Raw genomic sequence first — 26,858 nt, forward strand, 5'->3', positions numbered from 1 at the left:
TTAACTGATCATCATCAAGTCATTATGACAATCCAGGAGCAAGACCTTTCTGTCCAAAAAGGACTTCCGGTGCTATATGAATAGAAGTAGTTAAGAGGAGGCATCCTTGTCTTGTTCCTGATCGTAGAGGAAAAGATTGCAGATTTTCACTGCTGTATGGCTGACAGGGTCTTGGTGCTCCGGCCAGGTGTCAGGCCTGTGCCTCTGAGGTGGGAGAGCCAAGTTTAGGACACTGGTCCACCAGAGACCTCCCGGGTCCACACAATATAAAACAGCGAAAGCTCTCCCAGAGATCTCCATCTCAACACTAAGATGCAGCTCCACTCAACGACCAGCAAGCTACAGTGCTAGACACCCTATGCCAAACAACTAGCAAGACAGGAACACAACCCCACCCATCAGCAGAAAGGCTGCCTAAAATCATAATAAGTTCACAGACACCCCAAAACACACCCCCGGACATGGTCCTGCCCACCAGAAAGACAAGACCTAGCCTCATCCACCAGAACACAGGCACCAGTCCCCTCCACCAGGAAGCCTACACAACCCACTGAACCAACCTTAGCCACTGGGGGCAGACACCAAAAACAACGGGAACTATGAACCTGCAGCCTGTGAAAAGGAGACCCCAAACACAGTAAGTTAAGCAAAATCAGAAGAGAGAGAAGCACACAGCAGATGAAGGAGCAAGGTAAAAACCCATCAGACCAAACAAATGAAGAGGAAATAGGCAGTCTACCTGAAAAAGAATTCAGAGTAATGATAGTAAAGATGATCCAAAATCTTGAAAATAGAATGCAGAAAATACAAGAAATGTTTAAGAAGGATCTAGAAGAACTAAAGAGCAAACAAACAATGATGAACAACACAATAAATGAAATTAAAAATTCTCTAGAAGGAATCAATAGCAGAATAAATGAGGCAGAAGAACGGATAAGTGACCTGGAAGATAAAAGAGTGGAAATAATCACCATAGAGCAGGATAAAGAAAAGAGAATGAAAAGAATTGAGGACAGTCTCAGAGACCTCTGGGACAACATTAAATGCACCAACATTCGAATTATAGGGGTCCCAGAAGAAGAAGAGAAAAAGAAAGGGACCGAGAAAATATTTGAAAAGATTATAGTTGAAAACTTCCCTACTATGGGAAAGGAAATAGTCAATCAAGTCCAGGAAGCACAGAGAGTCCCATACAGGATAAAGCCAAGGAGAAACACGCCAAGACACGTATTAATCAAACTATCAAAAATTAAATACAAAGAAAAAATATTAAAAGCAGCAAGGGAAAAACAACAAATAACACACAAGGGAATCCCCATAGGTTAACAGCTGATCTTTCAGCAGAAACTCTTCAAGCCAGAAGGGGGTGGCAGGACACATTTAAAGTGATAAAAGTGAAAAACCGACAACCAAGATTACTCTACACAGCAAGGATCTCATTCAGATTTGACAGAGAAATCAAAAGCTTTTCAGACAAGCAAAAGCTAAGAGAATTCAGCACCACCAAACCAGCTTTACAACAAATGCTAAAGGAACTTCTCTAGGCAGGAAACACAAGAGAAGGAAAAGACCTACAATAACAAACCCAAAACAATTAAGAAAATGGTAATAGGAACATACGTATCAATAATTACTTTAAATGTAAATGGATTAAATGCTCCAACCAAAAGACATAGACTGGCTGAATGGATACAAAAACAAGACCCATATATATGCTGTCTACAAGAGACCCACTTCAGACCTAGGGACACATACAGACTGAAAGTGAGGGGATGGAAAAAGATATTCCATGCAAATGGAAATTAAAAGAAAGCTGGAGTAGCAATACTCATATCAGACAAAATAGACTTTAAAATAAAGACTATTAAAAGAGACAAAGAAGGACACTACATAATGATCAAGCGATCAATCCAAGAAGAAGATATAACAATTGTAAATATTTATGCACCCAACATAGGAGCACCTCAATACATAAGGCAAATGCTAGCAGCCATAAAAGGGGAAATCAACTGTAACACAATCAGAGTAGGGGACTTGAACACCCCACTTTCACAAATGGACAGATCATCCAAAATGAAAATAAATAAGGAAACACAAACTTTAAATGATACATTAAACAAGGTGGACTTAATTGATATTTATAGGACATTCCAACAAAAAACAACAGGATACACTTTCTTCTCAAGTGCTCATGGAACATTCTCCAGAATAGATCATACCTTGGGTCACAAATCAAGCCTTGGTAAATTTAAGAAAATTGAAATCGTATCAAGTATCTTTTCCGACTACAATGTCATGAGACTAGATATCAATTACAGGAAAAAATCTGTAAAAAATACAAACACATGGAGGCTAAACAATACACTACTAAATAACCAAGAGATCACTGAAGAAATCAAAGAGGAAATCAAAAAATACCTAGAAACAAATGACAATCAGAACACTACGACCCAAAACCTATGGGATGCAGCAAAAGCAGTTCTAAGAGGGAAGTTTATAGCAATACAATCCTACCTCAAGAAACAAGAAACATCTCAAATAAACAACCTAACCTTACACCTAAAACAATTAGAGAAAGAAGAACAAAAAAACCCCAAAAGTTAGCAGAAGGAAAGAAATCATAAAGATCAGATCAGAAATAAATGAAAAATAAACGAAGGAAACGATAGCAAAGATCAATAGAACTAAAAGCTGGCTCTTTGAGAAGATAAACAAAATTGATAAACCATTAGCCAGACTCATCAAGAAAAAAAGGGAGAAGACTCAATTCAACAGAATTAGAAATGAAAAAGGAGAAGTAACAATTTACACTGCAGAAATAAAGGATCATGAGAGATTACTACAAGCAACTCTATGCCAATAAAATGGACAACCTGGAAGAAATGGACAAATTCTTAGAAAAGCACAACCTTCTGAGACTGAACCAGGAAGAAACAGAAAATATAAACAGACCAATCACAAGCACTGAAGTTGAGACTCTGATGAAAAGTCTTCCAACAAACAAAAGCCCAGGACCAGATGGTTTCACAGGTGAAGTCTATCAAACATTTAGAAAAGAGCTAACACCTATCCTTCTCAAACTCTTCCAAAATGTAGCAGAGGGAGGAACACTCCCAAACTCATTCTACGAGGCCACCATCACTCTGATACCAAAACCAGACAAAGATGTCACAAAGAAAGAAAACTACGGGCCAATATCTCTGATGAACATAGATGCAAAAATCCTCAACAAAATACTAGCAAACAGAATCCAACAGCATATTAAAAGGATCATACAACATGATCAAGTGGGATTTATCCCAGGAATGCAAGGATTCTTCAATATACACAGATCAATCAATGTGATAAACCATATTAACAAATGGAAGGAGAAAAACATATGATCATCACAATATTATTGAAGAGGCTGTCTTTTCTCCATTGTATATTCTTGCCTCCATGTGAGGTGAGGCATCACCTCACACTGGTCAGAATGGCCACCATCAAAAAATCTATAAACAATAAATGCTGGAGAGGGTGTGGAGAAAAGGGAACCCTCTTGCACTGTTGGTAGGAATGTAAATTGATACAGCCACTATGGAGAACAGTATGGAGGTTCATTAAAAAACTAAAAATAGAACTACCATATGACCCAGCAATCCCACTACTGGGCATATACCCTGGGAAATCCATAATTCAAAAAGAGTCATGTACCACAATGTTCACTGCAGCTCTATTTACAATAGCCAGGACACGGAAGCAACCTAAGTGTCCATCATTGGATGAACGGATAAAGAAGATGTGGCACATATATACAATGGAATATTACTCAGCCATAAAAGAAACAAAATTGAGTTATTTGTAGTGAGGTGGATGGACCTAGAGTCTGTCATACAGAGTGAAGTGAGTCAGAAAGAGAAAAACAAATACCATATGCCAGCATATATATATATGGAATCTAAAAAAAAAAAAAAAAAGGTTCTGAAGAACCTAGGGGCAGGACAGGAATAAAGACGCAGACGTAGAGAACGGACTTGAGGACATGGGGAGTGGGAAGGGTAAGCTGGGACGAAGTGAGAGAGTGGCATTGACATATATACACTACCAAATGTAAAATAGATAACTAGTGGGAAGCAGCCACATAGCACAGGGAGATCAGCTCGGTGCTTTGTGACCACCTAGAGGGGTGGGATAGGGAGGGTGGGAGGGAGATGCAAAGCGAAGAGATATGGGGATATATGTGTATGTACAGCTGATTCACTTTGTTATGAAGCAGAAACTAACAAACCATTGTAAAGCAATTATACTCCAATAAAGACATTAAAAAAAAAATTAGACTAGGTCCCTCACCACTGAGGTTTTATTTAAATCCAGTACACCAGCAAGATACTTAGTCATGATTAATTTATATTTATTAATTTATACTTACTGAGTTCCACATAGGAATAGTAAAGTAAAAAGTAATAAACTCAGCATCTAGAAATGCAGAATCAAATAATTGTAAGGGTAATATACCCCCAGAGGGTATTTGTGACTCTACAGCAGTCAGATGACCTTGAATAAGAAGGTCCTTAATGATTGAAATTTGTTCATTACAGAGAACTAGTCAAACCCCTATTGTAGTTTCTGCTGCTTATGAAAAAGGCCCACTAAAGTCACATGGGCATTAAGCTGATAGCAATCCTCCAGGGCACTGAAGGGCCAGATAGGGGTTGGTATTTGTCACCACCTCTTACTGACTGAGCTAACTTAGAGATCAAAGATCAAAATGCCTCCTCTAAACTTCCCAGGATCTTGGAGGTACTACCCCGGGAGCAGTCTCCCTGGATTGTATCTGCATATGAGCACTTGTGGAAACAGCCCTGACTACCACCATCAGCAGACTCATGCTCTATGGGCTGGGAAACAAGATTCAGCCCTGTAAGCAGCTGATCACTGAGTGGGCTGCACTGTTGAATTTGACGGTAAGAAAATGGCAGAGCCACCTCACTGCTTTCTCCTCTAACCCAAACCTGAAGCCAGAGGTCACAAAACCCAATGTCTTCAGGGGCCAGGCAGATAAAGTAAATGGGTGCAATGGGTGAAGTGTAAGAAACACACAGTTAAACTATGTGATTCCACTTCTGATAAGGCATGGATTGAGAGGACATAACGAGAAGTGTGATGATACACGGCGATTGATGCTCTGCCTTCTCACTGGGGAGACTGTGGTGGGGGAGGAGGGACAGTGAGAAATGAGTGACCACAGGGCCATCACTGAAAGGTAGTGATGATTCTTCAGCGCCAGAAAATCACGGCCACGTGGGAATGTGAGCCCACCGTTACCAGATCTTCCGAGTTTTTCAGACAAAGCCAGGAATAGAGATTTCTGTGGCACTTAGCAATTTTAAATGTTAGCAAAACAAACAAAAACTCATGTATTTTTAATCTACCCTTCAGGCAAAATAAAAGTATAAGTTAGACTTGGTACCTGCTTTAAGGACAAGAAACCCTAATCCTAGTTCAGCCTCTAAGTAGGGTGGTCTGATTGCTAAATTATACGAGGCAAGAGATAGGTTTCTTGGGCTCATACACCCTTTGGGACCAATAGGATTCAGTGTCCTGCTAAGGGCTACAGATGCCCTCTGTTTCTGAAGGTAAAGTCTTCTAAGGAATGCCAAGTCCGCGGTCACTCCAGGCTTTCCTTCCATAGGCTTTGGGACCACTCCAACTCCCCGCGCCACCTCCCAGACCTGCTCTATTCTTAGCTTAATTCCTGCAACTAAAGTACAAGGTGCTGCCTGTCAGGAGACACGAATGAGACTCTTCCCCCTGATTTCTGACCCTGTTGAAATGCACTGACTCTTGGCCCATGTCACAGGACGCTGAGCTACTCACCAGCTCCCCCAAATACCACGTCACAGAATCTGTACCACCTGCTCCTCAAATTTCTAACTCCAGAAACCAGAGTATATTTCAATGAGGAAAATAAAGCAAAAGACTAACCAAATTACCCATCCCTGACATCTCCTTCACTGAAATATCCAGTCGGTTTGAAATATTTCTCCATATAAACCACACAAATGGTCAGCTTTAATCCTAATGTGTCAAGTGCTGGACAGTTGCATACTGCTTAGGAACTCGGTGGACCTAAAGAGAGGAATACTAACTCGGGCAATTTCCCCGGATCATGGCCATCCATAGCGCACCACCTCCAAGGAATAGCCTCACCGCCCTACAGGGCAAGGCGACTCGTGTGTACCTACTACCACCACACTTTGATAACTCACAAAGGATCCTCTTCATCCCCACTGATATAAGGCTCTTCCTCAAAGGACTGTGGTCAAAGAGTCACCATCCATATAACTTCTTTATTAGTAGCCAGGGTTAGAGAGGAATGAACTTGGGATGGGAGTCGAGAGAAGATATCAAATAAGGAGAAACATCACTGAAATATAATCTGTAGAAGAACAGCTGCTGATTCACATACATTTAGGGGGACTTTGAGGTAATGGGATAGAAATGAAAAAACAGGTTGTGTTTTTAGGTAGCAGAAGAGAGCTCCAAGGGAATGAGAGACAACAGCTTCATGGAATGTACTTCCTCAGCCCTGGGGTGGGAGGTTATCTTTGGGCTCCAGGAGGCATGGGGGGCTTTATTTAGTTCTTCAAGAATGAAGATAAGAGGAAAATAGCCTCTTCAGGAAAAAGGAAAAAAAAAAAAAGGAGGAAAAACCTGAATGCTCCTTTATAAGCATCTTAAAGGAGCTCCAAGCCAACTGGCCACCCATGAGATCTGGCCACTCTTGCCCTGCTCTCCAAACAAACAGGCACTACTCCAGAGGAAGGTCTGGTGAGGGAGGTGCCGGCACAGTGATGAGGGGGGCAGGATGTGAAAACCATCGCATTTCCTCCGACGGAGAGCCAGGCCTCTGCAGACATCCTGCACACCCCTCCTGCCAGCCTGCGAACTGCTGGCTGAGCCGGGGAACCCTGAGGCTTTCAGGGCTTTTATCGTATTAGAAGCATTTTTCTCATCATAACCAAGACCTTTAGTAGTGCATTAAAAAGATGGTTAATTTTCTTAAGCTTCCTTTTAAACACAGAAATAGGATTAGAAGGCTAACACGCTCAGATGCAAGCCCATTATTTGATTATGTCTAAACCTAATCCTGCCTTCACCTTGGCCTGCAGAGTCTCCATTTTGGGGTTTATTGGTTGATAATGCCAGGGCTGTCAGATACTATTACTTGCGTAGTATCTGCTGCTACGTGCTCTTTCTTCCACTATCAAATGCTGAAGGTTTGAAATTGAATTATAGGATAAGTTCTCAAAGCCTCACCAACTTTTAGACCTTTGTACCTATTTTCAAAGAAGAAAGGATGGTTCAGGCCCCTCAAAGGATGGGAACTCTCTTCAGCAAATTCATTTCTAATAGTGCTTTAAAGGAAAGCCTTATAACTAACCTTCCCTCCATTAAGCAGGCTTTCTATTCTTTCACGTTACTAAGGATGAGGAAAAATAGTATTGATGTTAATAAAAAGATCAGAAGCTACAGGTGACCATTCTCTACCCTATCACTTTTCCTATTATACTAAAATTATCTGTCACATCATCCCCTTGAGGGTAGGAGCTATGTCTTATTGATACCCAGTGACTATCACAGCTCTGGTGCTCATTAAATACTTATGTAACTGACCCAAGAATTCATATCATCTCTTGGTTACATGCAAGGAGGCACACTTATCTAATTGGTTTTCTCCATGGAGAAGTAAAAGGCATTCCCAGGCCTGAGTCTCTGCAAGAGAGGCTTGTGATAAACCCAAGAGCACACGACCAGCGCCCCCTCCCACCCATTTCAGCATCTCCCTTCCCCATCCCAGCAGCTTCTAAGTTTCTTTACCTGTCGCAGTGGTTGCATTTAAAGGGCTTTGCACCTGTGTGTTTCCTGTAGTGCCTTGTGAGCTCATCGCTTCGTGCAAAACGCCACTCACACCCTTCCCATGAGCACTTATAAGGCTTCTCACCTGCAAGAAGAGATGGAATGACCATGGTCAGCGACAGGAACAAAACGGGCACACACCTGATCAGGGTCTGCTACCTATTCTACAGTCTTGGAAAAGGGCTGTGAAATCATTCTTGAAAGACTGCATTTCCTAACACAGTATGTCACATTTTTTTTTCTTTTTTTTTTTTTTTTTTTAGTCTCCTGGTGTTTTTCTTGTTGTTATTTTATTTTATTTTATTTTTTAACCTTCAAAAGTGGTTTCACAAGATCTTCAAATCTGGAGCTGTCATTTCAGTTCCCAGAGTCAGAGCATTTCCTTCAACTGGTGAGGGATCAATTTTTATTTATTTTCTATTCCCTGGAGCACTTTGACCCCCTTCCCCCGACTCCAAGCAGAAAGGAAATGTGCTATTTTCATCTGAACCACAAATGCTTCTAATTCTATTTTTCTCCAGAACCTACAGTAATTTACCATTTTGGCCTTTTTAGTCTTCTCCCCTCTCTTCCCTCCTACCACACACTGTAGCCAGGCAGCTGACTGACAAGGCAAAGAGCTCAGGTCTCCCAGAACCCCAGTTCCTTCCAGTAAATGTAAGTGGATGGACAGTCACGAGGAAAGGCTACGATTTGAGAGTAAAACAAAAATCACTTAACGATTCCCGGCATTTATGTAAAATACAGTTGCAAAAGTCCTATTTAAGAAGCTCATCACTTAATGACTCCAGAGCGTTCATATTTGAGCGTGATACACATTATTACAAAATATTTTTAAAGTCAATTTGTAGAGCAAGGGTTCAGCCACGGTGAAGCTGCTTAGAAGCACGAAATTCGAGCTCTGTGCTCAAGTGACCTTTTCGCACAGTAAATACAGATGGAGGAATATGGAAGAGAAAGTACATGACTTTTCCTAAGACCTTTTTTTTTAACCCATCAACGTCTGTCTTCAAACATGACAAATATTTACCCTTCCAACTGTATGGTGGGCTGGTTCTAATAAGAAGAAAAATGATCTTTGAAATCATGAGAGTTACTGAGCCCTGTAACTGAGAGGCTGGTTAGCATAGCAGTCAACAGCTCTGAAGCCAACCTTCCTAGGCTCAACTTTTGGTTCTGCCCTTAACTGTCTATCCTTGGGCAAGTTAATCAACATCTCTGTGCCTCTGTTTTCTTAGAGATATGTACCTTAAAGGGTTTGGAGAGGATAAATTAATATACATATGTACTATATATAAATTAGAACAACGCCTGGTATAGGTAAGTATTATAAACCGCCAAACCTGAAATTTCCAGATACACAAGTGCCAAAGTAGTACGGCTGCCCCATTATTTCTCCATTTTTAATAGCTCAACCTTCACTAGGCAGCACTTAAGGAGACATTGCCCAGGTACTATACTTGACCCACTTTCTTCTTTCCACCTTTTTCCTTCCCTTTGAACCTAACTACAAAGCATTCACGATCCTTTATTTGTATCACCTAGAATTGAACCAAACATGATTGAAAATTTCATTTCATTAAATTGGTGCCCTAGTGGGCTGCTGCTCTGTAAAACCCATGGAGAAGAGGAATGAGAAACACAGGCATTTCTTTTCAATCGAACCAAGAGGACATGAAGGAGGGCCAGAAGCACAGGAGGAAACCCATTCAGTTTTGGAAACCAGAAAAAAAAAAAAAAAAAGAATCACTGAGCGGTGTTAAAAGTTCACCTTCTGGATCCTTAAAGCCACAATTTTGGAAAAATGCGCCTGCTGCAGAGAAGGTGAAGAGTGGAGGGGTCAAGTCAGCTTTGGAGTTAGCACACCTGGGATCTTATTCATTCGTTGCAGACACCAGGCCTCAGTGTCCTTATCTGTCAAATGGGGGTGAGATGCCTGTGTTTATCGTGAGGTTCACATAAGTTGTTGTGTATAAGGCATTTCCAGAGCCTGGCACAAGGTAAATGTTCAATTAATCTGAACCCCCTTTCCTCTCCGTTCGCCTATATTCTCAGAGGCTGCTGAGGAGACAGGTCTCACTGGCCGTCAGTACAAACTTCCAGGGCCCAGGCTCCAGACAGCTGGGTTTGGAGTCACTCTGGGCAAACTAAATATTGGAAAACAGAGAGTCTTTTTAAGTTTTAAGTATTTTCTCAGTATACTGATGGAGAATGGACCAGAAAAACTGTGCTCTTTAGATCTGCTCTGAATGAGTGGGATGCTGAAGGGGAAATAAGAGACCCAAGTAGGAGAGAGAAGTGCCCTCTCAGAGAGGCCTGTTGGCATCATTTACTTAATGTTATTGATCACCCACGAGGCTCTGTTACTTCAAGGATATCTGGCACAAACAACAACAAGAAACGGAGAATGAGGCACCAAAGACTTCAGAAATTCAAAATACCCTCCACCCCCAAAGGCCTTCAAATGCAAGTAAAATTGGAGGGTCCTGGAACCTTGGGTACCAAGCATACCCCAAATGCAACAAGGCATCTGGAAATCCCATGACATCCTACAGCAACAAGCAGAGACATCCAGTCCCCAAAATCAATCCCACAATCGAACAGACCCGTTCATCATAGGCAACCACATTCTGAAGGACACAGGAAGGACAGAGAGAAAATGAGGGAGATGAAAGTAGATGTCTTTGGGTATTTTTTTAAAAAACTTCCAAGTGTTTGCTTTTCCCCTTGCTGAATTTTTTTTAGCCAGTTTTGTTCTGTTTTATTCTGACAAATAATATCAAGGATTTAGTTATTTCCCAGAAAATAATGTAGATGCTCTGTTAATTCCTGGCACAAACCAACCATCCTCTTCCCAGTAGCTATTTCAGTGTCCTTCCAGTGGCTGTGTCCCTTTTGCCACTGCACAGACAGAAACTACAAACAGCTTGACTTAGCTCTGAATCGTGTCACCTAACATTGTTTCCTGCTTGCAGCAGGTGCTATACAGAATAACACTAAGGACAAGACCCTCTGTGCCCTGCTCGTTTAGCCAAGTTATACTACGGTGATTCATCAAGTTATTTTTCTAGCTCCTGATTAATTGACCTACCAGTTGCCATTTCCGCAAATACTCACTAATAAGAAATTTAAAATAACCAAGAAAGAACTCAGCCAAATGAAGGAGTAGTGCCTGAAACAGGGAGAGTTCAGAAATTAGAGGGACAGGAAAAAATACAAAGAATTGGGAATACAATTTCCTATCTAAAGCTCACAAATAGTGTGGTTAGGCTGGCCTAGTTTCTGGGTTCTGTACCCACTTCCACAAACTAATATCTACCCTCAAGTCAGTGAAATTCTTCCATCAGTACTTTGCATGGCCAAGATTACATCCCCCAGACACCAACACCTGACTGCTGGATCTTGGGGGCAGAACAACCTACACCCACAACGCATTAGTTTTTATCCTAACACCGTATCTGAGGATTTCTGCTCATTTTATGAAAGGTTTGGGTTTCCTTCTCTAGAAAAGAACGGCTTTCTTTATAAAAGAAAACAAAGTCTTTTAGAAAAAAAAGACAGGGGGCGAAAGGGTTGTGGGAGAAAGGAAGGAAGGAAGGAAGGAAGGGAGGGAGGCAGGGAGGGAGGAAAAGAAAGAGAGTGGGAGATAGAGAAGAAGGGAAGGAGGGAGGGAGGGAGAAAGAAAGAAATAAAAAAGGCAGTTCAGTAATAACTGAGCAGATTCATGCAAAATCAGCTCATCTGCCTCACCCTCCCTTCTCTCCTTGCTCCACTCCAGGTCCTATTCCTGGGTATAAAACAGAAAATGTCATACCCCTGACCCACGCTACACTTGCGGCACCTAGAATGCCCAGCATTTGGCTCACTGCATCTCAAGAGTGAACAAAAATGTTCAAGAGAGGTGTCTGTGAGACAGGCAGATGGGAGACAGGCTTCAAACATCAGGACTCAAGTCCTGAAGGAGTGTGTGAATGAAGGCGAGCACGTGACAAAGAGGATGTACAGGAGAGCACGACAGTGCCTGCACGGTTCACAGGGCCCGCAGTAGAAGATGCTCTTCAGAATCCTCTGAATTTTAGGGGGAACATCAAGAACTACTTTTCCTTTCTGGAAGTTATTAACCCCAGGAAACATTTCCCTGGGGGAGTATGTGTCACGTCAGACGTGATAGTAGGTCTAATCAGGTGTAAAAAGATTTATAGCCATATGAGGGCTCTTAAGGAGAGTTAAGGATGCTTGAGAAACAGGACTGACATTTAGCAAGGCTGAATCATGGCACAAATTCATGCTTCCCCACAAAATGGCCTCTGAAATGGAATGTGGTCTAAAGCAGTGTGGCATTTTTTTTTTTAGTTTCTTACAGAGTAACTCTTCCTACATCACAATCATCACATTTGATTGATCAAAATATATTGTCACCATTACCTTTTGAACATGTACCTCCAATACATGTAGATTTATTCATGAATTATATAAATGTACTAATGTCCTAATATATTAGGATATTATAAAACATACACTCAATATAGAAATTTAAAAGAATTAGGGTCAATTAAATATAAATAGAAGTTATAAATTTTTCTTCCTGCACTCAAAAAGACTGTGTTGCACAACCCTATTTCGAGACCATTGCCCTACAGGGTAGATGAAAACAGCTTGGCTCCAAGCTCACTGGTCTCTGTGCTTCTATCCTTGGCCCCTACAGTCTATTCTCGCTGCAGCAGTCAGAACAACCCTTTGAAAATGTAAATCAGAGCATGTGTGTCCCTTACAGAGGGCTTCAATCTTTATATTTCCATATAAGTTTTTTCTTTAACATCCCCTGTATTTTATTTTATGCATTTAAAAACATTATTCTGCAGAGGGTTCCACAGGCTTCACCAGACTGCCAAAGAAGTTCATGACCCAAAAATGGTTAAGAAGATATTAAAGTGTAAATGCTCCAATGGTTTCCTATTGCTTTTAGAATAAAAGTCAAAAGCCTATAAGGTCCTGTAGTACAGAGTCTACATGATCTGCCCCCGCCAACCTGATTCCCCACACCCTATCTGGCTGCTCCCACCTCAGAACCTCTGCACTTGCTACCTGGAACACTCTTGTTGCCTCACTTCATTCAGGTCAATGTTCAAATGTCTCCACCTTAGAGAGACCTACCCTCCCCATCCTCTGCTGAACAGCAGATTCTGTCACCTTCTATATACTACTTAGTCGCTCTGAAATTAGACTGCATATTGTTTGTGTGTACTACTGTCTGCTTCCCCTAGGAGAGTATAAGCTTCATGCAGGCATCTCTTTTGTTCATTGTGATACCAACAGCACTAAAGCAGGGCCTGGCTCAATCCTGTAAAACACACTGCATGAATAAAGCATCCTGATTTGCAACAAAGACCCAGGTACAGCAGAGGGGCAGGACAGCCTGAGTGATTTCAGTCCCTCTCTATGTACTGAACTGGCATAAGAGTAGAAAATGTTTGCTTGCTTGTTTAAACCTGGCCACGCCTCTGTGACAGGGACTACAATGTGAAACTCTACAATGGATTAACTATTCCTTCACCATCAAAGATCACTTCCCACTTCTTCCCTATCTGCGCGAGCCTAAAAAAGGAGTATCCTGAAAATCTTCCTGTAACCTTCATCTCAACCCTGGGATCAGTCTCCTGAGCAACATCCCCTCTGGGAAACCAAGTGCATCATTTTACGGAACTCACTGGTAGAGGTTCTCACTGAAGATGGGTTTGGGAGAGCATAAGTGATATGTCAAACGTACTGCACTATACATTTGCCTTTAAGATATAGATTGTTGCATGAAATATGAACAGGTGCCAGAATCTTGCATTAAAAGTCTCTTGAAAATAAACATTGCTAATGCAAATTTTCTACATTCATTTCCTGATCTGCAAAATTTCAAGTTCCTAATCCATTTCCTAAGGAGACTAGGACGTTGATGTACCTAGGTTTCTGTTAAAACTAATTCTATCTATTTCTTTTTATTTGTTTAAAAAATGTAGCTACTAGATTTCTGTTATCGGGCATGTTAGGGTCCTAGTCTCCTTAGGACTTGGATTAGGAATTTGAAATTCTGCAGATCAGGAAATGAAAAAGCAAATTGGAAAGGAGAAAGGGTACTCTGTAATGGGTTTATATTATCACCTAGCACATCTAGAGGAAACCAGCAAAGACCCATCAATTGCTTTCACATCACACTCAGCAACACTAGAGAATTTAAACCACCTGGGGAAAAAAGACACTGAGAGAGAAAATGTCACAAAGCTTTCTTAACATTGGAAAAAGAGGCTCATCCACCAGAGGGCAGACAGCAGAAGCAAGAAGAACTACAATCCTGCAGCCTGTGGAACAAAAACCACATTCACAGAAAGATAGACAAGACGAAAAGGCAGAGGGCTATGTACCAGATGAAGGAACAAGATAAAAGCCCAGAAAAACAACTAAATGAAATGGAGATAGGCAATCTTCCAGAAAAATAATTCAGAATAATGATAGTGAAGATGGTCCAGGACCTCAGAAAAAGAATGGAGGCAAAGATTGAGAAGATGCAAGAAATGTTTTAAAAAGATCTAGAAGAATTAAAGAACAAACAAACAGAGATGAACAATACAATAAGTGAAATGAAAACTACACTAGAAGGAATCAATAGCAGAATAACTGAGGCAGAAGAACGGGCAAGTGACCTGGAAGGCAGAAAGGTAGAATTCACTGCTGCGGAACAGAATAAAGAAAAAAGAATGAAAATAAATGGAGACAGCCTAAGAGACCTCTGGGACAACATTAAACACAACAACATGCGCATTATAGGGGTCCCAGAAGGAGAAGAGAGAAAGGACCTGAGGAAGTATTTGAAGAGATTATAGTCAAAAACTTCCCTAACATGGGAAAGGAAATAACCAGCCAAGTCCAGGAAGCGCAGAGAGTCCCATACAGGATAAACCCAAGGAGAAACATGCCGAGACACATAGTAATCAAATTGGCAAAAATTAAAGACAAAGAAAAATGATGGAAAGCAGCAAGGGAAAAATGACAAATAACATACAAGGGAACTCCCATAAGGTTAACAGCTGATTTCTCAGCAGAAACTCTACAAGCCAGAAGGGAGTGGCATGATATACTTAAAGTAATGAAAGGGAAGAACCTACAACCAAGATTACTCTACCCGGCAAGGATCTCATTCAGATTTGATGGAGAAATCAAAAGCTTTACAGACAAGCAAAAGCTAAGAGAATTCAGCACCACCAAACCAGCTCTACAACAAATGCTAAAGGAAATTCTCTAAGTGGGAAAGAGAAGAGAAGAAAAGGACCTACAAAAACAAACCCAAAACAATTAAGAAAATGGTAATAGGAACATACATATCGATAATTACCTTAAACGTGAATGGATTAAATGTTCCAACCAAAAGACACAGGCTTGCTTAATGGAAACAAAAACAAGACCCATGTATATGCTGTCTATAAGAGACCCACTTTAGACCTAGGGAAACATACAGACTGAAAGTGAGGGGATGGAAAAAGATATTCCATGCAAATGTAAATCAAAAGAAAGCTGGAGTAGCAACACTCATATCAGATAAAATAGACTTTAAAATAAAGAATGTTACAAGAGACAAGGAAGGACACTATGTAATGATCAAGGGATCAATCCAAGAAGAAGATATAACAATTATAAATATATATGCACCCAACATAGAAGCACCTCAATACATAAGGCAACTGCTAACAGCTCTAAAAGAGGAAATCGACAGTAACACAATAATAGGGGGGACTTTAACACGTCACTTACACCAATGGACAGATCATCCAAACAGAAAATTACTAAGGAAACAGAAGCTTTAAATGACACAATAGACCAGATAGATTTAATTGATATTTATAGGACATTCCATCCAAAAACAGTAGATTACACTTTCTTCTCAAGTGTGCACTTTTCTGACCACAATGCTATGAGATCAGAAATCAATTACAGGGAAAAAAATGTAAAAAACACAAAACACATGGAGGCTAAACAATACGTTACTAAATAACCAAGAGATCACTGAAGAAATCAAAGAGGAAACCAAAAAATACCTAGAGGCAAATGACAAAGAAAACACGACAATCCAAAACCTATGGGATGCAGCAAAAGCAGTTCTAAGAAGGAAGTTTATAGCTATACAAGCCTACCTAAAGAAACAAGAAAAATCTCAAATAAACAATCTAACGTTACACCTAAGGGAACTAGAGAAAGAAGAACAAACAAAAATTGGAATTGGAATTTTCAGAGCAGAAATAAATGAAATAGAAACACAGAAAATAATAGCAAAGATCAATAAAACTAAAAACTGGTTCTTGAGAAGATAAACAAAACTGATAAACCATTAGCCAGACTCATCAAGAAAAAGAGGGAGAGGACTCAAATCAATAAAATTAGAAATGGAAAAGGAGAAGTTACAATAGACACCACAGAAATACAAAGCATCCTAAGAGACTACTACAAGCAACTCTATGCCAATAAAATGGACAACCTGGAAGAAATGGACAAATTCTTAGAAAGGTATAACCTTCCAAGATTGAACCAGGAAGAAACAGAAAATATGAACAGACCAATGACAAGTAATGAAATTGAAACTGTGATTAAAAATCTTCCAACAAACAAAAGTCCAGGACCACATGGCTTCACAGGTGAATTCTATCAAACATTTAGAGAAGAGCTAACACCCATCCTTCCCAAACTCTTCCAAAAAATTGCAGAGGAAGTAAAACTCCCAAACATATTCTGTGAGGCCACCATCACGCTGATAACAAAACCAGACAAAGATACTACAAAAAAAGAAAATTACAGACCAATATCACTGATGAATATAGATGCAAAAATCCTCAACAAAATACTAGCAAACAGAATCCAACAACACATTAAAAGGATCATACGCCATGATCAAGTGGGATTTATCCCAGAGATGCAAGGATTCTTCAATATATGCAAATCAATCAACGTGGCACACCATATTAACAAATTGCAGAATAAAAACCATATGATTGGGCTTCCCTGGTGGCGCAGTGGTTAAGAATCTGCCTGCCAATGCAGGGGACACGGGTTCGAGCCCTGGTCTGGGAAGATCCCACATGCCACGGAGCAACTAAGCCTGTGAGCCACAACTACTGAGCCTGCGCGTCTGGAGCCTGTGCTCCGCAATGGGAGAGGCCGCGATAGTGAGAGGCCCACGTACCGCGATGCAGAGTGGCCCCCACTCGCCGCAACTAGAGAAAGCCCTCACACAGAAACGAAGACCCAACACAGCCAAAAATAAATAAATAAATTAAAAAAAAACAAAAAACAAAAAACCATATGATTATCTCAACAGATGCAGAAAAAGCTTTTGACAAAATTCCACACCATTTATGATAAAAACTCTCCGGAAAGTGGGCATAGAGGGAACCTACTTCAACATAATAAAGGCCATATACGACAAACCCACAGCAAACATCATTCTCAATGGTGAAAAAGTGAAAGCATTTCCTCTAAGATCAGGAACGAGACAAGGATGTTCACTCTCACCACTATTATTCAACATAGTTTTGGAAGTCCTAGCCACGGCAATCAGAGAAGAAAAAGAAATAAAAGGAATCCAAATCTTCCAATCTTCTTTTCCAAGAAGAAGTAAAACTGTCACTGTTTGCAGATGACATGATACTATACATAGAGAATCCTAAAAATGCCACCAGAAAACTACTAGAGCTAATCAATGAATTTGGTAAAGTAGCAGGATACAAAATTAATGCACAGAAGTCTCTTGCATTCCTCTCCACTAATGATGAAAAATCTGAAAGAGAAATTAAGAAAACACTCCCATTTACCACTGCAACAAAACGAATAAAATACCTAGGAATAAACCTACCTAGGGAGACAAAAGACCTGTATGCAGAAAACTATAAGACACTGATGAAAGAAATTAAAGATGATACCAACAGATGGAGAGATATACCATGTTCTTGGATGGAAGAATCAAATTGTGAAAATGACTATACTAACCAAAGCAATCTACAGATTCAATGCAATCCTTATCAAATTACCAATGGCATTTTTTACAGAACTAGAACAAAAAATCTTAAAATTTGTATGGAGACACAAAAGACCCCGAATAGCCAAAGCAGTCTTGAAGGAAAAAAACAGAGCTGGAGGAATCAGACTCCCTGACTTCAGACTATACTACAAAGCTACAGTAATCAAGACAATATGGTACTGACACAAAAACAGAAATATAGATCAATGGAACAGGATAGAAAGCCCAGAGATAAACCCATGCACCTATGGTCAACTAATCTATGACAAAGGAGGCAAGGGTATACAATGGAGAAAAGACAGTCTCTTCAATAAGTGGTGCTGGGAAAACTGGACAGCTACATGTAAAAGAATGAAATTAGAACACTCCCTAACACCATACACAAAAATAAACTCAAAATGGATTAGAGACCTAAATGTAAGACCAGGCACTATAAAACTCTTAGAGAAAAACATAGGAAGAACACTCTTTGACATCAATCACAGCAAGATCTTTTTTGATCCACCTCCTAGAGTAATGAAAATAAAAGCAAAAATAAACAAATGGGACTTAATGAAACTTCAAAGCTTTTGCACAGCAAAGGAAACCATAAACAAGACGAAAAGACAACCCTCAAAATGGGAGAAAATATTTGCAAATGAATCATCAGACAAAGGATTAATCTCCAAAATATATAAACAGCTCATGCAGCTCAATATTAAAGAAACAAACAACCCAATCAAAAAATGGGCAGAAGACCTAAACAGACATTTCTCCATAGAAGACATACAGATGGCCAAGAAGCACATGAAAAGCTGCTCAACATCACTAATTATTAGAGAAATGCAAATCAAAACTACAAGGTATCACCTCACACCAGTTAGAATGGGCATCATCAGAAAATCTACAAACAACAAATACTGGAGAGGGTGTGGAGAAAAGGGAACCCTCTTGCACTGTTGGTGAGAATGTAAATTGATACAGCCACTATGGAGAACAGTATGGAGGTTCCTTAAAGAACTAAAAATGGAATTACTATATGACCCAGCAATCCCACTACTGGGCATATACCCAGAGAAAACCATAATTCAAAAAGACACATGCACCCCAGTGTTCACCGCAGCACCATTTACAATAGCCAGGTCATGGAAGCAACCTAAATGTCCACTGACAGATGAATGGATAAAGAAGATGTGGTACATATATACAATGGAATATTACTCAGCCATAAAAAGGAACGAAATTGGGTCATTTGTAGAGACATGGATGCATCTAGAGACTATCATACAGAGTGAAGTAAGTCAGAAAGAGAAAAACAAATATCGTATATTAACACATATATGTGGAACCTAGAAAATGGTACAGATGAACCGGTTTGCAGAGTAGAAATTGAGACACAGAAGTAGAGAACAAACGTATGGACAGCAAGTGGGGAAAGCGGTGGGGGGTGGTGGTGCTGCTGGGATGAATTGGGAGACTGGGATTGACATGTATACACTCATGTGTATAAAATGGATGACTAATAAGAAAATAAATAAATAAATAAATAAACATTAAAAAAAAAAAACTGGAAAAAGAGTAACCAGTAAACATCACTCCATAGTTTGGCAGTCCCTTCTCAGGGTGTATGTGCTACAACTAAAAAATACTCCATGTTATTAACTCTGCTTTGGAAAACTGTCTCAGAGTTCCTCTTAGATTCCAGCTGAATTTTAAATTTTTTTTTTTTCCCAAGGTTTTTAGATTAGGGGAGTGATGGAAAAATGAGACAAGGGCTTTATTTTCCAGAATTTCAAAAGCATTTATAACTATCACATAAAATAAAATATGTACTCATTTATTTATGCTCCATGTTGATTTTTCTCATTCATCCATTTACTTGCTCACCCAAAAGCCAACTAGGTGCTAGGGCCTGAGTTACTGAATTTATGCAAAGCACCAGACACTTTACAGACCATACAAACATTTACTCTACTTTTTTTTTAATTTTTAAAATAACTAATAAAATAATAACTGGCCTAGGTTAGGTTAACTCCTCATTGCCTGGATCACCACCTTAAAACGGTTGTTTAAAAATTTATAAATTAAAATTTAAACCTTATATCCTTAATGAGGTATAGCTCCTACTTCAGAATATGGAGGGAGGTGAGAAAGGATTTTGACTTAATCCCACAGCTGTCAACAACTGCAGTGTCCAATACAGTAGTCACAAACCACATGTGGCTGTGAGCACTTGAAATGTGGCTAAGGCAACTAAAGAACTGAACTTCCGATTTAATTTAATGTAAATTAAAATTTGAAAACTGAAGCAATATAAAGAATATTTTATACTCTTCTTTTGGTAGGACTGTATGTAACTTTAACCGCTGAAAATTTAGCATATGGATTTAGGTATGCAATAAGTATAGAATACACTGGATATGGAAGACTTATTAATAAAAAGAATACATAAAATATAGCTCAATAATTTTTTCATATTGATTTATGTTGAAAAAATATTTTGGATATATTGGTTTAGATAAAATATATTATTAAAATTACTATTACCTATTTCTATTTACTTTTTTAAAAATGTGGTTACTAGAAAATTTTAAATCACATACATGGCTTGCATATATTTCTATTTTAGACAGCACTAGTTTAAAATATAGCTTCTATGTAGAATTCCCACCATTAATTCAAGTGTAAGGGCTCATCCTTTCTAAACTCTTACCAATGCCCAGCCCCAAAAGCTATGTTACCACCCTGCTATCCAGATTCACAAACCCTAGCACACATCATCCAAAACAACTCATCTCTGTCTGCAGGTAAGGAGGCAAAGTCAAATACTGATGCTTCTGGTCTAACTCACTGATAGTGAAAGTACCATCAGCCTCTTCAGTGTGACAACCTGGATTCAGCCAACATTAATTGTTGGTTCTAATATGCACCGAGCAATGACAGTGCTAGAGATTAAAGCAAAAGTAAATGGTCTCGGCACTAAAGGAGTTCCCAGGTGGGGAAGCCCCATGCGTGAACACGAACAACACAAGCCCAATGCATCTGATCGATGTGTGTGCGTGGATGTGTGGAGGAGGCCATCCCTAGACTCTGTAGGACCCTCAGGGTAGGCTTCCCTCAATGCCTCGATGAAACTTGAATCATTGGTCTGGTGGAGAGAAAAAGGACTAGTCATCCCAAAACAGATTCTTTTAGTTCTGGCTTTACCACATACTAGCAATATAGCCTTGTAGAGTCACTTAACTTCTTCTTCTGGATTTACTGTTCTTAACCACGTAGAAAAGAAATTTTAAAACATCTTCCTGCTTCTCTTGTAGTTATGAAGATTCAATGGAATCTAGTACATAAAAGTGGTCAATTATGAAGTCCCAAATGGATAAAGGGTGTATTGACAATGATGGTGATATCAAAATGGAGTTTGCAGGTGTGCAGGAGGCCAGAGAAGACTATGGGAACAGAGACTTCTGTCACCTCTGTATGCAGGGCAAGGGCACAAGGGCTTCTCCATGAAACTTAAACTGGAGCCCAAGCATCGCAATGAATCACTTCTCAGACCCACCTAGCTTTGTGAAACATGGCCTGGAAATACACAGGATTAAACAAGTCTTTGGGGACATATTCCATTTTTAATGACTGTTAACTTTTTCTAAAACGTTCCTTTGGAGGTGAACTGTTAGATTCTTGGTGAATTTTGTTTGAAATGCTGAAGGAAGACTGAATTGGTCATGAAAATGGGAAACCATCACAGATGCTGGAACAAGTATAGCTCTCAGCAATTATAGAGTTTTTGCAAATGTGCAACCTGTGAGTCCAATACATTTGTTTTTAGATACCACAGCATGTGTCCCATAAGGCTAGGGGTATCATAATATTCTCAAAGTCAAATTGATTTTTTATTTTATCAAAATGCATACAGCATTCTAATATTTTCATTAAGTTACAATTAATTCCCTTCCCCCAGCAAAACAAAAACAAAATTCCACAACTCTTAGGAGAGTAATTCTCAAAAGATTGTAAACTCACTTAAAAATTCAACACTCATACCTGAAGTTATATGTTCTCAAGCTGTAAAATAGGCAAGTATGACCATTTGGGGAACTAAATGTTTTTCTGGCACCATGGTTAATTTTTTCTTATTTTGCTTTGACTCTTAATGGCTTCTTTTTGTTGCTATTGTCCAATATTAATTTTTAAAATTATTTTTATCAGCTTTTTAAGGATAAATTCAAGGAAAGTTTAACATCAATTTGGAAATTTAAGTATATTTTGGTGATTACCAAAGTTACAATAAAAGTTAAAAGCTAGATAGAAATTAAATTTAAAGAAAAAAATTGTCAAAACATTTGTCTCTTTTCCTGTCACAATAACTACACCATGTGAATTTATTTGAAACTAATTTGTAGGGCATTTCCTCCATTTAGCAATAAAGATATTACTCTGTAAGCCAGGTCTCCACAATTCAATGTGATGTATTTAGGTAAGAATTTGATTAAGAACTATGAATTTCAAACTCATGGCCAATCTTTGATTTTTGCATTCAAATGTAAATATAGCATGATTGCAAAGGATACATGCAGGAACAGTCTATTACTATCACAACCATGCCCAAACTATTAATTTTTGAATCATTTAAAAAAAATTTAATTTTAAAAATGAAGGGGAAAAAAATGTAACTTTAGCCCCAATCAACATGTTCCAAGCTTAGTTGATATGAAAAGTATCACCAAGCCACTGTGAAAGTAATAATATCTCTAATGCAGGAGTGTGCCCTTCAGAAGCAAACCAACATAGAACAGGAACCCTTCCCCCCAGAGGTCCAGTGAATTTCAGAGGCTGGCAACTCAGGTATACAACTTCAAGTGAGTATTGGCAGGAATTTATTCTTCTAGCATGAAGGGAGGTAGTAAGAAAAAGAATAATGGGTAGCACAGAGCTTTGAATGAGAGTAGGCCTGATACCTACTGGTGAGGATTTGGGAGAACCTGAGGGCAGTGGGAGAGGATTGTGTATCTGGGATTTGTGAAAAAAAGAGAGGCATGGAGGTCCAGTACCACTGTGTCAGGAGGGGAGGCTAAAACAAATCTCACCGGATCCAGAACACATGGTAGTCATCAACTGGCACATATCACATTAGTAGATGATGCCTAATTTATTGTCTTAGATACACTGAATTTTCCTTTTTTGCTAACTAAAAATTGGATAATATAAGCTTGAAACACATATATTAGGGTACAGAGTTAATTTTCTGCTACGTATGTGATATGTATGAAAAGAGATGGACTGGTGGTATAGAAAACCATAAGACTAGATAATCAAAAAACCATGTTAGATCTGATTTTGGAAATTATCAAATGACTAGTGTCAGCATCCTTAATTTGTTCTGATTCAGCTAACACAATCATTAATTGTTATTCCCTGATTATACAAATGCAGATGGTAGAGAAGTGGTCTAAGCAAATCAATACTGGATAAGGTAATTTGTCTTAAATTAAAAAACAAAAAGGTAACTTTATCAATCCTCAAAAAGCCCAAATTGTATCATTTACATACAGATGATGGAGATATGGGCCCTCACCTGGACCAGCTACCATTCAGGTTGAATAGATGTGGACCCAATTCCCTAGAGGTTTCAAGTCACGACTTAAAACATCAATTTGTCTATATAACTTAACTCTCCCAAGATTAACCCCCTTTTTTCCCAGAGACTGAATTTCCCCATTAGCTAAGCCATCCCACATATGTACCTACCCAAGTATGAAGTTTAAGAAAAAAAAACTCAAAAGGAAAATATTAGTCTCTTATTTTGACAAATGATAACTTACGCAAGATGCTCTTCAAATACCACTGCCTATGTACTTCGGAAAAGATGTCCACAAAACCGTCTCACTTTTTTTCCTACCCTTATCTATCCACTACTCCTTCCACAAACCCCTCACTCTCCAACATTCCCAAGCAGCCCTCCCCAGCCCTTCTTGCTTACGGGGATGTCCTCAAGTCAAGATGTGTCTGTCTTCTACATGTCACCCCAGCCCAAAGTATTTCTCCTCCTCAGAAAACTATAGTTTTGTGTGAGTTTTCACTCTTTGGCCACTTGTTTGCTATTTCCTATAGATATTTATCTTTTTATGCCTTGATCTTTTGCCCTGCCTGAATATCCAATGTGTCTAGGAACAGAGCTAGATGCTTTCTCGCTTGCCTCTTTGTCATCTCCCACTGTCGAGTACCAGCTCAGGCATTCTCAGTGCCTATAGTGCACTCAGAATGACACTTACTAATGAACAGGTCAGTGATCAATCAGAAATCAACAGTAACATCCTGCCTTCCAGATTCATAAATCCTAACATGCACTGTTTCCGACACACCTCATCTCTGTCCACAAGTGAGCAGGCAAAGTCAGATACAAAGACTTCTGGTCTAACTCACTGATGGTGAAAATACCATCAGCCTCTTCAGTGTGACAACCTAGATTCAACCAACATTACTTGTTGGTTCTTATATGCACCAAGCAATGACAGTGTCGGAGATAAAAGCAAAAAAGTAAAGAGTCTCTGTTTTAGAGGGGTTTCCAGGTGGGGAAGCCCCACACGTGCACACAAACAACAAAAGCCGGATGTGTCTGATCAGTGCGTGTGCGTGGATGTGTGGAGAAGGCCATCCCTAGACTCTGTAGGACCCTCAGGGTAGGCATCCCAGAAGAGAGGAGCCTCACTGAAACTTGAAGGATGCCAGGGACAAGGGTAGTGGGCATCTCAGGGAGAAGGAACAGCAGGTGCAAAGGGCCACAGATGAGGAACAGGGGGGTGTCACAGCTGAGGTGAAGGGGGAGGATATGAAGAGGAATTTCAAGAATGGACTGGAAAGAAGTAAGAACCACACCCTTAGGGGCCTTGATGACAAGCCACCCCCCTCTCAGGAGACTGATTTCCTTGAAGTGAGAGTTCATGTCTTTACATAGCTGTATCATCAGAGCCTAGCCTAATGTGTGGCACCAGTACCTCACAAAGCATATCCTCTGGGAAGCGATTCTAGACCAACTCTGGTAGAACTGGGTGCCCCTTCCTCTCTGATCCTATAACTTCTTCAGGAGAGTCTTATCTTACTGCTTGAGTGATTTGTTTACACGCTGTCGCCTCACAAAACCAACTGGTCCTGCAAGGGCAGAGGCCAGGTTTATTTACCTTAGTATTTCCAAGACTTATTTAAAACAGTGGAGACATTTCAAAGACCGTCAATTAACTTGATCGAACAAACATGCATCTATGACTAGTCCTTAGTTCAAACCTTCCTTCAAGCACTGTAGCTTAGATCCTCCTACAACCTCCTTCTGCTGCTTTGTAATAGGAATTAGGAAGAAAACACAATGATTGAAGCCACCCATGGAGTCTACATTAACACACACACACATACACACACACACACACACACAAAACCACCTCTCCCCCAAATCTGCAAACAATTCAGCACAAACATGTTGACACCCACATATGTAAAAACATCCCCACACAATCTGTCAGACTATATACCTCTAACCTCAAACAGCCTTAATTTTGTCTGCGCTAAACCCACAGCTACAAAATACTTTTCTCTTCATTCTTCTACTAAATTTTCATCTTGGGATGAAAATGTCAGTGCAATGTGACTTGATACTTTGGAAAGAAAAAAGTGCAAGAATATTAAGATGTGGTTAATTTGACCCTATAGGCTTACTTTCTCAAAGTTATTCATTTCCCAGTCACTTCATATTATGCCAATAATGCAATATTCTCATAAAATGCAAAATGTAAATTAAATTTCCATTCAGAACTTCTGGAATACCACAGGAAGCTAGTTTTCCTGCAGTTATTTTGACTGTGCAATGTGCCACAAACTAAAATGCACTAGGATTTTTTTTCTTACCATATTATACTTTTAGAATTTCTGAACCGAAGTGCTTCATGTTTAAATGTCTTAAAAAGAGGCTATTCTTAAGACTCAGAGCAGAGCAGCAACAGCCAGTTGTCCTTCTATGCTCATTCTCCCTTTTTCTATTATAAGAGAATCCCCAGATTTTAGTCATGCTCATTGCCACCTAGAATGAGAATTCTACTTCCCAGCTCCTTTGCAGTTGCATATCGACATATAACTAACTTCTGGCTGATGAGATGTGAGTGGAAGTGATAAGTGCAATTCCAAGCTGTACTTTTAAAGGTTGGGACATCCTCTCCCCTTCCCACTTTCAAAATAGTTGCATGAAAACTAGGTTGCTATAAAGCAGGCCTGGGAGTAGCCATCTTGAATTGCATGGACATGGGCGATCCCTTAAGGACAGAAACCCTTGGGATGGGGGAGGGACCAACAGGACAGAAGGAGTCTGGGCTTTTGAAAACTTCTCAGAGCACACCTGCCTCAGAGCCTGGACTTTTATGTGAAAGAGAAAAAAAATCTTCCATCTTCTTTTAAGCCTCTGTTAGCTTGGGTCTCTGTCACAAAGAGCTTCATTTATCTTCTTATTAATTCAAAGGGTAAGCAGAAAGCAATGAATGAAAATGATACATGCCCAAATGGAAAATTTGCAGTAAAAGCATTATTTCACATCTCAATTTCACTTTTTGTTTTATTCAGAAAGGTTGCCAGAACTTCTGGAAATGGAGTATCATGTTTGCAAGTATAGTTCAGTGGAAAATACATATGCGCACGCACACACACACACACACACACACACACACGACTCACAATCAGGAGACCTGGGTTCTAGTGTTTACTCTTACTATTTGCTCTTAGAAAGTTACATACTCTTTGAGTCTCACTTTCCTCCTCTGCAAAATGGGGCTAACCTCTTTTTTTTAAATTAACATCTTCATTGAAGTATAATTGCTTTAAAATGTTGTGTTAGTTTCTGCTGTGTAACAAAGTTAATCAGTTATATGTACACATATATCTCCATATCCCC

General features: G+C 39.6%; 1 protein-coding gene across 6 annotated transcripts in view; it reads right to left on the minus strand.

The window, feature by feature from the left end:
- KLF7 (KLF transcription factor 7) overlaps positions 1-26,858 on the minus strand; it is a 111,817-nt gene that overhangs the window by 10,048 nt on the left and 74,911 nt on the right. For all 6 annotated transcript variants that reach the window (XR_009504279.1, XR_009504278.1, XR_009504277.1 and 3 more), the window contains one exon: positions 7,861-7,984. Coding sequence is in view for 2 of the 6 variants with exons in the window: in XM_059928546.1 (XP_059784529.1) it covers positions 7,861-7,984 (124 nt within the window). In the remaining 4 variants the exon portion in view is untranslated. The remainder of the gene's footprint in view (positions 1-7,860; positions 7,985-26,858) is intronic.

This window comes from Balaenoptera ricei, chromosome 7 (assembly GCF_028023285.1).
Source record: "Balaenoptera ricei isolate mBalRic1 chromosome 7, mBalRic1.hap2, whole genome shotgun sequence".
Taxonomy (NCBI): domain Eukaryota; kingdom Metazoa; phylum Chordata; class Mammalia; order Artiodactyla; family Balaenopteridae; genus Balaenoptera; species Balaenoptera ricei.